General features: G+C 53.2%; 1 protein-coding gene across 1 annotated transcript; it reads right to left on the reverse strand.

Moving 5' to 3' along the window:
• Positions 1-374: 374 nt before the first annotated feature.
• On the reverse strand, positions 375-8,752 carry FAM83C (family with sequence similarity 83 member C). Its single transcript, XM_055543337.1, is given in 6 exon segments — positions 375-3,389; positions 4,202-4,326; positions 4,509-4,676; positions 7,067-7,551; positions 7,554-7,598; positions 8,590-8,752. Coding segments are annotated over 6 exon segments (2,424 nt in total). The 3' UTR covers positions 375-1,951.
• Positions 8,753-15,934: the final 7,182 nt, after the last annotated feature.

Raw genomic sequence — 15,934 nt, forward strand, 5'->3', positions numbered from 1 at the left:
GATATATTTATTGAAGTTAAGCCTGGGGAGGAAGAGGTGTGGGGGAGGTGAGGGACAGAGTAAGGTACGGGACAGATTTCCAGGCCGAATCTGGAGCCCAGGGGAGACTGAAGGGCTGAGATGTGGGGCCGAAGCCTGGGGTGGATGAGGTCATTCATGGAGAAAGTGTCCATTAGGGAGAAGTGAGACGTGCCAGAGGCTGGAGGACGAGGCACAGCCAGAGAAGTAAAGGAAATCATCGTACTGAAGAAGGTATTGGAGAGAGGACGGTGGATGAAGCAGAGTGTCTGGGGGCGGGGACGGGGTGGGGGGCGTCCAGAGTGGGCAAGGGTCTGGGGGCTGATGGCTTCCACTTGTGCCCTTTGCACAGGCTTGATCACACTCAGCAGGCCAATTTCTGCCGCCGTCCCACCCCACCCACAGATGGTGGCAGTCAAGAGACACGCTCTGATGGACGGATGAACTTGGCCCACACTTTGAACAAAAGCCCCAGGGTCTCTCAGGATGTCCCTCTCAGTGAGAGCAGAGAGAAGCTTGGAACCCCTTTCCTACCCTGCCCCTGCCTCCCCCACCGTCCTACAGCCATAATCCACTTTCCTCCAGGGAAATGCCCCAAGGGTGCATTTCCCCTGCCCCTTACCTGCATAGTCGTAACTCGGCCTTCTCAGAATGCACCAGGCAGCCTCTGGGTCAGAGCTTGTCTGCTTTTATTGATTTGTATCACAAATACACTCCCAGGCAGGCCGCAACTCAGGAGAGGGACCCACATCTGACAGCCTATACTTCTGGTGGTGCTAAGCAAGATGATTGTGTGTGTTTGTGTGTTAGAGTCTGAGTATCCGTGTTCTGTCCATCCTCTGCAGTTCATCTCAGACCCACTCCCTCAGCCCTCTCCCTGGTCTCTCTTCACCTGGTTCCCTCTCCCAGGAATTCCTCTAAATCTCACTTCCATCTATCCAAGTCCTTCCCACCCTTCAAGGTTTGGCTCAAAGGCTGCCTCCTCTAAGAAACTTTTCTCACCACTCCATCATCACCGCCGCTCTCTGGCCTTCATTCTCTACCACCTTCTGTCGCTGGTTAGCCTTTTATTAGAAACACCAATGATTTATGCACTGAATCCTTGTTTTCCAGGGACTGGGAACCCTGTTGCATGTCCAGCACAGGACTGGATACACAGCTTTAGGTAGAAAAAGTTGTTGGATGGTACATGCCTGCCCATGAGTGTGTATGTGTGTGTGTGTGCTTAAGTGCATATTTATAGTCTGTGGATCCTGAGGGGTCTACAGTGTGCACTGAATGTGTCCTGGATTCATTTGGCCAAGTGACATTTATTGAGTAACTGTAACTAGAATCCTGAGCGTTCTGGTTTATCACATGGACCGTGTCTGTGGGTGTGAACCTTGTCAGTGTGGAGTGTACACTGTGCAGGTATTCAGGGCACCTCTATGATATATGGATTTTGTGTGTATGAGGACATGGGAACTATTGATATTGTGTATCCCATCTGTGCAAAAACACAATCTTAAGAAATAAAGATTTGAGCCCCGTTAGTTACTTGAACCTGATTCCAAGCAAGTCATCAAACTCACTAGGTCTCAGCTTCCATATTTATATTACAGGAAAGATGATACCTATGGTCCTAGAATTGTATACCTACCAGAATCTATCTTGTAGGGTATTGTGAGTGAGGATGAATGATGAGAAGTAACCGGTATGGAGGGCCCAGCACAGTGACAAGTGGCAAGTGCCCGGTAACTGTAAATTCCATTTTCCCATGTGTGTGCATGTGCATATATGAACAAGAATCCCGAGCCCCGGGAATGTCTAACCTGGGCTTCTAGATCCCTCTCCCCATACAGTTCCTACCCGAGCTTCCTCCCCAGAGTCTGGGACCTGAACAAATCTGGTCACAGTAGGTGGAAGACAGACATGTCCCTTTCTGGGAGCACAACTAGGTCTCAAAGCGGCTTCGGAGCAAGTTGAACTTGGACTTGTTGTACTTAGTGATGAGGTCCAGTTTGCTATGGCCCAGGGTCCGCCGTTTCTCATCCTCAGACAGGCCATTGCTGTTGCCGTTGCGCTGGCCACCCGCAGGGCCCCCGGAGAGGCTGGGCTCGGGTCCCTGCCTGGCGCCCTGCAACTGATGATACTTGGTGATGAGGTCCAGCTGGCTATGGCCCAGCGTCCGCCGCTTCTCCTCCCCCAAATCCACTCCAGCTTTTCGAACAGGGCTCAACCTAGGGAGTTCACTGGGCCCAGGCCCCTCACCCCGGAATGGACCAAACTTTGTAATGAGGTCCAGCTGGCTGTGGCCCAGGGTCTGCCGTCGTTCATCTGGACCCTGCTTGCCAGCCCTGGCAGGAGAGTTGGCTTCAGGGGGCACTCTGGAGCCCCCAGGCTGGGGGGACTGCACCAGGAGGTCCAGTTGGCCATGGCTGTGGTTTGCGGACAGCCTCTTGTCCTCTGGGGTCCAATTGCCAACCTTGGGTGAGCCTGACTCAGGGACTCCCCTGGCACCCTGGGCCTGGGGCAGGAAATCCAGTTGGTTGTATCTCTGATTTGGAGCCAACCTCCTGTCCTCTGGGGCCTGCTCATCAGGCCAAAGAGAGCCTGAGTTGCGGGCCACCCCCAAATCAAGGCCTCCTGCTTCTCGTGCTCTGGAGAAGGCAACAAGGAGATCCAGCTGGCCATGGCTCTGACTCAGAGATGCCTTGTTCTCCTCCAGTGTCTCCAGGGCTGTGCTGGGTACCCAGCGGCCCCGTGAGGGCCTAGGCTCCTGGCTTCCTGGGACCCCATTCTCTGGTAATCGGGGAAGAGCTGAGACACTCCAAGGAAAGGGGAGGAGAGGGCGAGAGCAAGCAAGCAGGGGTGACCCCCCTCCCAGGGTCACGGGGCTGGTGCTATTGTGGTTGAGGGCAGGGGAAGACTGGCACCAGGGGGACGCCCCCAGCTTGCTCAGGTTGGCCCTGTAGGGCCCTAGCAGCGGGCCGTGGTTAGGGTCTGACAGCTGGCGTTGCAGGGAGGGCTGGCCATCGGCCTCACAGCGGGTAGGGCCGGGGGATGAGGACCCCACACCAATTTCAGTGCGGTCACCACCTCCTGGCAGAGCGAGGTACGAGTGGCCCATGCGAGGTGAGCGTTTGATGCTGCTGAGGCTGGTGCTGGAGGGTGATGAGGATGTGGTGCTGGGGACTCCTGGCCCAAAAGCCAAGGCCACTGGGGGAGGGCACGGTGCCCTGGGGGACGGGGGATCTTCACCTCCGCAGAATCCCTCCACCGGCCGGGACTCGGCATAAAGACAGCGAAACTCCCGGTCAAAGTCTTCCACAATGCGGCCCCTCAGCTGCAGCACCATGCTTGTGTGGGCCTGGCTGCAAAGCCAGGTGAAGCTAGGGGCAGAGAGTCAGGGTCAGGAGGCAAAGTGCAGGCCCTTGGGACCAGGCGGGAGTCACAACGAGGGGAGGAAGACAAAACCACCACCACCACCACCGCGAGGGCCCAAGTGAAGGGCAGAGCTCTGACTCCAGAGTCTGTGCTGCTCGGCTTAGTGGACTTGGACACATGGTTTCCCATCACGGCCTCAACTTCCCCATCTGTAAAATGGACCGAGGGCTAGGTTTCCTGAAGTCCCTCCAGTTCCAAGGTGCAAGAGTTATTGGTTGGCCAGAAAGTTCATTCAGCTTTTTCCATAGGATGGTACAGGAAAGCCTGAATGAAACTTTTTGGCCAACACCAATATTTTCTAGGCTTCCCTGGTGGCTCAGCAGTAAAGAGTCCGCCTGCCAAGACAGGAGACATGGGTTCAATCCCTGGGTCAGGAAGATTCCCCCAGAGAAGGAAATGGCAACCCACTCCAGTATTCTTGCCTAGAGAAGCCTGTGGACAGAGCAGCCTGGCGGGCTACAGTCCATGGGGTCGCAAAGAATCGGACACAACTTAGCAACTAAACAACAACAACAACATTTTCTGTGCTGGAGCATTAAAGTGATCCTTCCACAGAGTGAGTTTCTCCAGGGCCCAGCCCGGGGCTCTCTTGCTCCCCACACTGGCCGCTGGGCCTGCACCATGCCTGACATTAGGCGGCCGCTCAGTCCATGTTGGAAATGACGATGAAAGAAGGGCAAGTCAAAGCTGCCAGCTCCCAGGCAGCCTCAGCAGCCCATGGCCCAGCCCCAGGTGCACCCCCATCCCACTCACTCACCTGTAGCTGCCCGCCACCACCTGCTCACAGTCGATAATGACAAACTTCTCTAGGGCCTGCCCCGTGAAGCGGCGGCCTGCCTTGCTGCAATATGTGTCCCCGCATGTGCTCCGTACACGCATGTTCTGAGCCAAGGAGGGAAGGGGGTTGCGGGTGACCTTGAGAGATCGGGGCTCAAGCCCTGTCTAACTCCCATGGAGTCTCTGACCGGAAAGAGCTAAGAGAAGCCGGCCCCCCTCCCATTGACTCCCAGTGCTCATGGACCAGCCCACCCCATGCCCCAGCTCCTGCTCCATCCCTCGCTGACCGGCAGGTGCCCTCCGTTGAGGTCCATCTTGTAGCACATCTCCAGGAAGTGCCTCAGGTGCTGCTGGGCCAGGAGCAGGTAGACGGGGACGCTGCGCCGGCCCGAGGCCTCCATGAGGTCACACAGAAGCTCCATGTCAGTGAATATGTCCATCACGATAGCCACCACCTGGGGAGGGAGGGGGAGCTCAGCCCTGCCCGGGGGCAGGGGCTAGATCCCAGGAAACAGGCACTGGACTGAAAAGCAGGAGACCAGAGCCTGTGAGACCATCTGAACTGGGAGGGCTCTTAGTGGTGACCCAGCCTGGGGGGTTTTGACTTAGAAAGAGGGAGGTTTCACTGTCTTGAAGCCCAGAAGGCTGTTTGAAAGGTTTGTGGGTTTTTTTTTTAATGATTTTTATTGAATGTTTGAAAGTTTTTGTTTGCATTTATCTAAGGACAATTTGTTTATCTGTTGTCAGATTCTCAGAGGTCCGTGGATCAGCTGCACTAGTCTGAAGGTCTCCTCTACATAAGTGAGGAATGATGCCCAGAGAGGGAAAGAGTCAGAAGCAGAAACCAGCCCCCAGTTCCCAGGCCAGCACCTCACACTACCCGCCCCCTAACTCCAGCTGTCACTCTGTGACTCTGAGGCTCCCTTGTCATGGATCAGAGCTACAGGCAGTGACTGGGGTCTTCGGTCCCCTTTGCCAGACCCATCTGTTCCTCTGTGAAGCTGCAGAGGTTGCTGTGACCTTTTCCACCCATACCAACTGGGACCAAGTTTTCTGCTCACTGTCTGCTGTGAGAACCTCCCCTCCCAGTTCTCCAGGTTGAAAGGCAGCAGGTGCAGAGCTAAGCACTCCAGTTCTGGAGCCAGACAGAACTGGGTTCAAACCTGCACTCTGCCACTTCCTAGTGACACAGCCTTGGGTGAGGTCCTACACCTCTGGGTGCCTCGACTTCCTCATCTGTTAAATGGAGATAAAGATAGCTACCTCTCTGAGTTATGGAGAATCAAACGTGAAAAGCCTCAACACGCAACTGAAGCTCAATAAATGATCCTTTCCTGCTGCTTCCTTAATAAACAAGGACCTTGGGCCACAGGGAGAGGAAGCACTTCCTAAGGTCACCGAGAATCAGTGACAGCCCAGAGTGGAAGCCTGGCTCCTGGCTCAGAGGCAGAGGGTCTAGATGCGAGGAACCAAAGCATTGAGGGATGCCCTGGTCCATGGCACAGGTCTGGCCAGGAATAGTGATGGGGGGTAGGGGGAGGACAAGCAAGAAAGATCAAAGGGGCAGAAGTGATGACAGCAGGCACTCACTAATAACCCCATTCCCGCTGCCAATCAGGCCCTGCCCGCCCCTGCCTGGGGCGTAGGGAGACTTGTCAGGGAGGCTCTGGAGGTCCCGGTAGGTCTCAGCATCCTGGCTCCTAACATCTGTAGTGGGTTCCCTGCAGGCTGCTCCCCTGGCCAGGGCACTGGGGCTAACCTGCCTCAAACCCTGCCTGGAGTCATCTGATTCATTCCCCTGCCTCCTGAGTCAGTGGTCTGGGCTCCAGGAATGAGGCTGTGCTAGTCTGTGACTACAGCCTTCCCAGCACTAGCACCCCTACCTGCCCTCCCCTGTTTCCCTTTCTCCTGAGCCCCTGCTCCCCATCCCTGAGCCCAGCAGCCTCCTCTCCTCCTTCCTTTGGGTGCAGAGCTAAAAGCCCAACCCTCAAGGCCAAGTGGAAGCCCAGGCTCCAGTGCCCCTTCCCCTGATTCAGGCCAGGGGAGACACGGTACACAAGGGGCCAGGAGTGGTTGGGGCCATACGTCAGGGCTGTGCCTCGGTCTTGGGGCCTGAGTCTAGACCTCTTTCCTCTACCTGAGCCCTGGCTCCATTTCACCAATGGACTGGACCTCCCTGAGTGAGTACCATCCCCTCCCTGGCCTCAGTTTGCTCCTCTGTAAGTCAAGGGGGTGGCTCAGATGCTCACCGAGGTTGGGGCTCTTTGTCTTAGGATCATAGATCTTTCTGAAAATCTGATGGAAGCCATGGACCCTCTCCCCCAGAAGAGAGAGGATTCCTCTCTGCAATGAGCACCCCTTTGCACCTGTTTTCTGGGTGTTTGTGGTATCTCTGAAGCCCATCCCCTGTTCTAAGCTTATCCATAATGTCCCCGAGTGCCAAGGGATTGTGCTGTGCTGTGCTTCGTCGCTCAGTCATGTCTGACTCTTTTGCGACCCCATGGACTATACCCCATCAGGCCCCTCTGCCCATGGGATTTCCCAGGCAAGAATATTGGAGTGGGTTGCCTTTCCCTCCTCCAGGGGATCCTCAAAAATCAGGGATTGAACCCAGGTCTCCCACATTGCAGGCAGATTCTTTACCATCTGAGCCACCAGGGAAGCCCGCCAAGGGATTACCAAGGTAAATAAAACCTCTAGGAGCTTGTGATCTGATAGGGCACAGAGGTTCTTGTCCCAGTGCTGCCCCAAGCTGCTGGGTGGCCTTGCGTGCTGGTCCCTTTCCCTCCCTGGGCCTCAGTTTCCACATCTGTGAAATGGGTGTCTGAAGAGATGGGGCGCTTACCGTGCGGGCCTGGCTGAAGAGGAAACGCAGAAGGTCCTTGATGCTCTTGGCTTTGTCCCGCTGGAAGTGGACCACAGCCTGCGTAGGGCTGAAGCCCGTGGCATGTGGCACCTCGGGCCAACCCAAGTCCAGGTCCGGAGGGTCTGTGTCGGAGGCCAGGGGGAAGTAAGTGCCCGAGGTGACTTCGGAGTGCAAGCTGAGGCGGTCAGGCCCCAAGGCCTCGGGTCCCTGGGCCTCGCTGAGCTCCGGGCCCCCGCGTGCATGGCTGGTCATGTACTCCATGTCCAGGGCACTCAGGAAGGGCAGCTCCCGCTCCTCGGAGATGACCCGCAGGTAGGCATCCTCGCCCCGCTCCAGGAGGGCGTCGGCTGCCAGCCGGGCTGCCTCGCTGTGCTGCAGCACCAGTGGGGAGCTCTCCCGCCACCAGGGTCGCTTCAGCTCGTCCACCCGGCTCCTCAGGGGCCCCGCCATGCTTTGGGCACCAGGCCTCCAGGCCCCGGGCCTCCGAACACGCGCCCGCCCACCGGCTCCTCTCACCCTCCAGCAGGCTCCATGGCCTGCACCCTGGGCTGGCCACGGCAGGAAGAAGATCCCAGCAGGCCTGCCTGCCGCCCCGCCTGCCCTGTGTGGCAGGGCCCCAGGCCTGTTGTCACCCTATGTCAGAGCCATGCTCCACCCCTTTGCCCCCGGCCTCAGGAACCTGTTGGGTCAGCCTCACCTGTCTGCCTGCTGTTGGGACTCGCCTGCCCAGAGAAAGGCAGGCCCTCAGCACACTCTCCTTCCCCACCCCTCTCAGCCCCACCCCAGCATCACCTGCTCCTTCCCCGCCAGGCTCCTAGCAGTTTCCTCCAAACCCTGACCTTCCAGAGTCCCGGTGAAAAATGCTGTCCCACTCCAGAAAAATTCTGTTCAGATGGCTGTTTCCAACAAGCTTAACTCCGGGAAAGCTCTTGACCTGGTGGGGCCAGACCCTAACTCTAACCCTAACCCTCCTCAGGGGCTGGATATTAAATGATTATGGGCTTCTCTGGTGGCTCAGTGAATAAGAATCTGCCTGCCCATGTAGGGGACATGGGTTTGATCCCTGTTCCGGAAGATTCCACATGCCATGGAGCAACTAAGCCTGTGAGCCATTAACTACTGAGCCTGCACTCTAGAGCCCGCAAGCAGTAACTACCGAGCCTGTGGGTTGCACCTACTGAAGCCCGTGTGCTTAGAGCCATCGCTCCACAGCAGGAGCACAACGAGAAGCCGGAGCACCGCAATTAGAGTAGCCCCTGCTCACCGCAACTAGAGAAGGCCCACGCAAAGCAACGAAGACCCAGCACAGCCAAAAATAAATAAAATTGAAAAATTTTTAATCGTTATGAGAAAGTTGTTTGAGAGGCTCAGGGCACATGTTCGGAGGCACACAGGTCTGGAGGCAAGTTTCTGTTTTCTGCCACCATCAAGGGCCGAAGTCCCAGAGCCCTCAGAGCAGGGTGAGAGGCCTTGTGCTGGAGAAAAGGAGTCTGGCAGCTCACTGGGGAGGCAGGTCGGGCAGGAGTGGTCGCAGCGGCGCACAACCACCTTTCTGTGGAGGGACAAGGTCCAGTGAGAGGATGGCCGGGACAGCGGGAGACTCAGGCCGTGTCTCATGACCCTGTTCAGTGCTGGCTGCACTTGCTTCAACTGGTCTGTGGTCATGCCCAGACCAGACACAGGTTCCTCTGTGTCCACAGGACACAGGTTTGATCCTTAGTTGCAGGACTAAGATCCCGTGTGCCATGCTGTGCAGCCAAAAAAATAAAAGGAGGCCCTCCCCTGGAGGTGGGAGGCTGAGTGATGGGTGGGGGGTGAGTAAGCAGAGCCAGACCGCGGGAGGGTAATAAGCTGTAGGGGTAGCCAGGGTGGCAGGGCCTTCATTAGGGCCTTATCTCTGTTGGATCTGTTGAGGGGGGAGCAGGGGCCTTATCTGGGTCAGAGAAGCACTATTGGGAGGGGAGCAGACATATTTCAGTGGTGTTGAGTTTCTGTGGTTTATCCCTTGGTGGTGTACATATCGACCTGATGATACATATTTTTGGCTCTTTTTAAAAATCATTTTTAATTAACATAAAGTTTACCATCTTAAATGCTTTTTTAAATGTACTTTTTAAAATTTATTTGACTGCACTGGGGTTTTAGTTGTGGCATGTGGGATCTAGTTCCCTGACCAGGGATCAAACCCAGGGCCTCTGCATTGGGAGCTGGAGTCTTAGCCACTGAACTCCCAGAGAAGTCCCTCATCTTAACTATTTTTAAGTGTGTAGTTCAGTGGTTCACCCACACAGGTATGCAACTATCACCACCATCCATTGCCAGAACTTTTTCCATCTTCCACAACTGAAATTCTGTCCCTATAAAAGGCTTAGTACCTTCCTCTCTAGAGCTCTCCCAGCCCCTGATAGCCATCACTCTACTTTCTTTTTTTCTTGTTTTTAATTTTTTAGGCTGCACCAGATCTTAGTTGTGGCATGTGGGATCTAGTTCCCTGACCAGGGATCGAACCCAGGCCCCGTGTATTGGGAATGCAGCATCTTAGCCGCTGGACCAGCAGGGAAGTTCCCCTACCACTCTACTTTCTATGAATTTGACTACTCTAGGTATCTCATGCGGAGAAGGCAATGGCACCCCACTCCAGTACTCTTGCCTGGAAAATCCCATGGACGGAGGAGCCTGGTGGGCTGCAGTCTATGGGGTCGCACAGAGTCGGACACAACTGAGCGACTTCACTTTCACTTTTCACTTTCATGCATTGGAGAAGGAAATGGCAACCCACTCTGGTGTTCTTGCCTGGAGAATCCCAGGGACGGGAGAGCCTGGTGGGCTGCCTTCTATGGGGTCGCACAGAGTCGGACACGACTGAAGTGACTTAGCAGCAGCCGCAGGTATCTCATGTAAGTGGAATCATACAGTCTTCGTCTTTTTATGACTGGCATATTTCACCTAGCATAATATCCTCAAGGTTCACTAATGTTAGACCATGTGTGACAGAACTTCCTTCTTTTTAAAGGCCGAATAATATTCCATTGCATGTACATACCATATTGTTTATCTACTCACCCACTGATAGACACTTGAATTGTTTCTGCCTTTTGGCTACTGTGAATAATGCTGCTTGAACATGGGCGTAAAAATTTGGCTCTATATTTTTATATATATTTCCCTCCATGCCTACGTTTGTATTAGATTACATTTCTGTAAGTAAAAAAACCACCGAATATTGGCAATTTCACATTTCATATGGCTCAACATATACAGACATGCCTCAGAGAAATTATGAGTTCGGACCATGTATTACAGACCACTGTAATGAAGCAAATATCTCAATAAAGTGAATCACACAAATTTTTTGGCTTCCCACTTCATACAGAACTTATGTTTATACTACATTGTAGTCTATTGTGTGCAATAGCAGTATGTCTAAAAAAATACATATCTTAATTTTAAAATACTTTATTGCTGGGACTTCCCTGGGGGTCCAGTGGTTAAAACTCAGGGATCCCACTGCAGGGGGTGAAGTTTCCATCCCTGGGTGGGGAACTAAGGTCCCACTTGCTGCATGACAGGGACAAAAAAAAAAAAGTTTAAAAATATACTTTATTGCTAAAAAATGCTAACCATCATCTGAGAACTCAGGGTTGCTACAGAGATTCAGCTGGTAAAAAATGCAATATCTGCAAGCACAATAAAGCGAAGTGCAATAAAATGAGGTGTGCCTGTACACTGGACCTACGCACAGCTGTACCTGTGCGTGTGCACACATTACATGCCATCTATCTGTGATGTCTGTGCGTCTGCTTGGCTGCCTTAGCTGCACATCAGTGTGTTTACCTACATGCACATCTGTGTGTGCTCTCGTGTGTGTGTGTGGGTGCACATCTGGGTGTATGAGCATCTGGCAGTGGGGGTGCTCTTTGACCCTAACATTAGACCATGGGCCTAAGTGTCTGCACAAGGGAACTCAGCTGAGAAGGGCCAGGATAGGAAGAATGAGCTGAAAAGGGCTCCAAGAGATCCCTGATACCCTGATAATATTGGATTGGCCAAAATGTTCATTTGGATTTTTCCATTACATCTTATGGAAAACCCCTAATGAACTTATTGGCCAAGCCATAAAAGCATGTAAATCAAACCAGATTCCCCAGGGCTGCAGAACAACTCACCCTCTCGAGTGGGTAAAGGGCAGTGGGAGGGTAGACAGGTAGATCCTAGCCTTGGGGCTGAGCCTGGGGTGGGGACCCAGGGTGATGAGAGCCATGTGGATAGCTAAGCCCAGACCTGGCCGCAGTGTGTCGGGAACAGGCTCCTTAATAACTATTATTAAGAGGAAGAAAAAGATCTTCCTGTCCAGGAGGTGTGTCGCCTGCCTGGCATCATTCTACCATCCTGGGGGCTATTTAGCCTTGTCTGTTCTCTCTTACAAGCTGAGTGGCGCCTGGGCAGGTGAATGTCCTGTTTGGATGGTGGGAGCAGAGGCTGGGCTGCAGCCCTTCCGTTGCAAACAGCTCTGATGCCAACATGGCCACACACCTTTACTGGGGCACCTCTGGGTCAGAGAGGACAAGATTCCTCGAAGGAGCAGCCAGGGCTGGGAGGGGAGCCAGAGTATGCCCAAATCTCTCTTTTAAAAAAAAAAAAAAATTAATTAGGCTGTGTTGGGTCTTAGTTGCATCATGTGGACTCTGTTGCAGCACAGAGGCTTCTCTAGTCGCAGCACACGGAGTCTCTAGTTGAGGTGCGTGGACTCAGTAGTTGCAGGGCGAAGGCTTAGTTGCTCTATGGCATTTGGGATCTTAGTTTCCCCACCAGGGATCAAACCCATGTCCCCTGTATTGGAAGGCAGATTCTTTACTACTGGACCATCAGGGAAGTCCCCCAAATCTCTTGAATCAAGGCAAAGCTAAGAGCTAGACACAGGGACGAGTTGTGAGGATTCCCAGGGACTGGCTTGTGCTGGGAATTAGATGAGAAAGATTTCAAGATGTGTGGAATGGTGGGCTGAACGTGCCAGGCTGGAGGACTAGAGGGGCAGGGACAGGCTTGTTGAAGGAACTGGGTGCAGTGATGGGGGGATGGGGGGAAGAGTGGCCCAAAGCACCAGAGTCCCAGCAACAAGCCAGATGCTGTGGTTTAGCTGCTCTGGAGCACCACGAAGGTCTCTGGAGGCCACACTGGCTCTGGCACTTAAAGGGTGAGCTGAGCACTGAGTCACAGTGGCTTGATCTGTAGGATGGGGCCAACACCGTCTCCTTCACCAGGTTGTCGAGAGGAATACGTGGACTCCCTGTGTCAGGGGCCTGACTGGGAGGAGGATGAGGAGCTCGGGACATGCTGGTTTAGAGTCTTTGCAGCCATGAAGGGACAGAGGCTCTGGGAAGGCCTGACAACAAACGAAGCAACATCAGAGGAGCTCCTCCTGGTGAGCCTCTCCAGACCAAAGGCCAGTCCTGATGGTGAATGTGACCCTGGGCCATGTCAGTGGAGTGTGGTTCTGAGATTTGGCCTGATCCCAGCTCACGGGAGGCAAGATCCTCTCTCCACTCTGCATACGCGGATACATGCCAGGCAAGCACCATCACAAGGAATAAGGATTCTGGTATTCTGTTTTGGAAAGGTGGTTGTGTCTGGGTCTAGACTGTGGATGCTGTGATGATGGGGTCTCAGCCTTTTCCCCATATCTTTCCCTCCACCCCCTCTACCCATCCGCCCACGTATTCCATCCCAGTCCCCATTCATGTTTCCTTCCGGAAATGTTCCCCACTGCCCTCTCCTGGAGGCGACGTGTGAGAGGACCACTCCTGAATCCTCGCCGGCTCCACCCTCCACAGAGAAGGGGAATGATTTGTCCACGTGGTGGCTGAGGGACGGAGCTGGGCTCAGATATTTCTGGGTTTCTCTGTCTCTCTCTCTCGGTTCCACAAAAGTAGCATATTCTCTACTGATCTACATGGTAAAATTCCAGAGGAGGTTCTGTCCCCACAAGGGAGAGAGGTCTACTCTCTTTGGGGGGCGGGGGGCGGGGGGTGGGGGGGGCAGGGGTGTGCATGTTTAAGTTTGGGGAAGATATTAGAAAGTCCATTTGGCCAGAGAGCAAAAGCTATGTTCTCCAATCAGCTATATCAGAAGTACTGGTAGGGGTCTCCCTGGTGGCTCAGTGGTAAAGAATACACCTGCCAATGCAGGAGACGCAGATTCGATCCCTGATGGAAGAAGATCCCACATGTCACAGAGGAACTAAGCCCATGGGCCACAACTATTGAGCCTGTGCTCTGCAGCCCGTGCTCTGCAACAAGAGAAGCCACAGCAAGGAGAAGCCCACACACCTCAACAAAGAGTAGACCCCACTTGCCGCAACTAGAGAAAAGCCTGTGCAGCAACGAAGACCCAGCACAGCCAAAAATAAATAAATATAAAAAAGGAAATACTGGTAAAGACACCATTTTGTCTTTGAATGAAAGACAAATCATTCCCCTTCTCTGCGGAGGGTGGAGCCAGTGAGGATTCCGCTGTGGTCCTCCCACACTTAGCCTCCAGGAGAGGGGAGTTGGGAATTCTCTCCCTTGAAGGAAACATGAATGAGGACAGGTGGAATGGGGTACGTGGACAGATAGGTAGAGGGGGTGGAGGAAAGGATGTGGGGAAAGGCTGAGACCCCATCATCACAGCATCCACAGTCTAGACCAAGACACAACCACCTTTCCAAAACAGAATGCCTCCAAATAAGAGACACCTCCACCTCTTATTTCTCAAAAAAGAAATATTATCTATTGACCTCTCAAGTCTTCAACTGTTTTTTTTTTTTTTTTTTTTTTTGCCAAACCCCACGTCTTGTGGGATCTTAGTTCTTAGATCAGAGATTGAAAGCAGAGAGTCCTAACCACTGGACGGCCAGGGGTTCCCTGCCACCTTGCCCCAACATCATTGGTCCAGCCACCTCTCCCTCCCCAGCCCATCCCCTCACCCTCTGCCCATCCGGTCTACCCAACATGTATTTAATGCCTACTTTAGGCCAGCACTGTGGTCCCAAAGATGAGTAAGGCATGGTCTGTGCCCTGAAGGAACTCAGTTTGGCAAGGAAGGCAGACTCATAGGTAATTATAAGCCACAGAGTAAGCCGAGGTATGAACCCATTGCTTGGGGTTTATAGCTCATGAGCCACTCTGGAAACTGAGACAAACCATGTCCTATCCTCCATCCCCAATTAGAGTACAGCCCTGTGGCTGGTTCTTTCTCAGATGGTGACTGGGAAGTGGAGGAGCTGTTTCTGGCTGCAGGGCGAGAGAAAAAGAGGGAGGAAGCAAGCCCGCACAGGTTGGGGTTCTGGTTCTTGACTGTGAAACCCTGAGTGAGCCTCTCCAGGCCCCGGCCTCCCATCTATAGAGCAAGAGGAGGCTGGGCTGGAGGTCTCCAAATCCCTTCTAGTGCTCACACTGTGTTCTATCACTTTTTGACATTACAGGTCAGCACTTGAAGATTCTCTTCCTGGTAATTCCCCAGCCAGGATCTCTTTTCTCCCCTCAATAGAGGTACAGAGGCCCTTGACCTGGGCAGGCTCTGAGCCTGGGCTTAGCAGCGTGGCTCAAGGGAAGTCCCTTGGAAGCCACAGAAAACCTGTGAGGGGTGGTTAACACCCGGGTGGGGTGAGGGAGTAGACTAGGGCTCACTTCACACACTAGCAAGGTAATGCTCAAAATCCTTCAAACTAGGCTTCAATAGTACATGAACTGAGAACTTCCAGATGTACAAGCTGGATTTAGAAGAGGCAGAGGAATCAAATTGTCGACTTCCATTTGATCACAGAAAAAGCCAGGGGGTTAAAAAAATATCTACTTCTGCTTCATTGACTACTCTAAAGCCTTTGACTGTGTGGATCACAACTGTGGAAAATACTTAAAGAGATGGGAATACCAGACCACCTTACCTGCCTCCTGAGAAACCTGTATTCAGGAGAAGCAACAGTTAGAACCAGACATGGAACCACTGACTGGTTCAAAATTGGGAAAGGAGTTATGTCCAGGCTGTACATTGTCACCCTGCTCATGTAACTTCTACGCAGAGTACATCATGCGAAATGCCGGGCTGGATGTCTCACAAGTGGGAAACAAGACTGCCTGAAGAAACATCAACAGCCTCAGATGTGTAGATGATACCTCTCAAATGGCAGAAAGTAAAGAGGAACTAAAGAGCCTCTTGATGAGGGTAAAAGAGAACACTGAAAAAGCTAGCTTAAAACTCAACATTCAAAAAACGAAGATCATGGCATCCAGATCATGGCAAAGAGATGGGGGAAAAGTGGAAACAGTGACAGATTTTATTTCCTTGGGCTCCAAAATCACCGTGGATGGTGACTGCAGCCATGAAATTACAAGTGGGCAAGGCACGGTGGGATGCAGTGGGAGAAGGCTGAAGCAGGCGGAACCAGAGCAGCGAGCAGAGGGCTGCTCCCAAGGGAAGAGCTCAAACACTTTGGGACTGTCCACAGACCTGCCTGCTCCCCTCCCTTCCCCACCCCAGCCCCAAGGGCTGATCAACTCTACGCTCCCTGGGCATCAGGAGCTCCTTTCCCTCTTGGCCCTCAACACAGACATCACTTGCCCCCCATGCGTCTTCCAATCTCTGGTCTCAGCAAAGGGCTCCCTCCTCCTCTCCAAAGCCAGGCCCTTATTCTCAAGATCAGGCTTCCACTTTTAGGGGGATCTAACAATAATTCCTCACACTTGTGAGAAGTTTCCTACCCTACTCATTGCTTCACACTTAATCGGGCTCCTCCCCAGCCCCACGCACATCTTCAGTCCTTTCTTGTCCTGAAAACACCTGCTCTCCTAACTCCTACCCAATTTCCCT

The sequence above is a fragment of the Bubalus kerabau genome, chromosome 13 (genome assembly GCF_029407905.1).
Source record: "Bubalus kerabau isolate K-KA32 ecotype Philippines breed swamp buffalo chromosome 13, PCC_UOA_SB_1v2, whole genome shotgun sequence".
Lineage (NCBI taxonomy): Eukaryota > Metazoa > Chordata > Mammalia > Artiodactyla > Bovidae > Bubalus > Bubalus kerabau.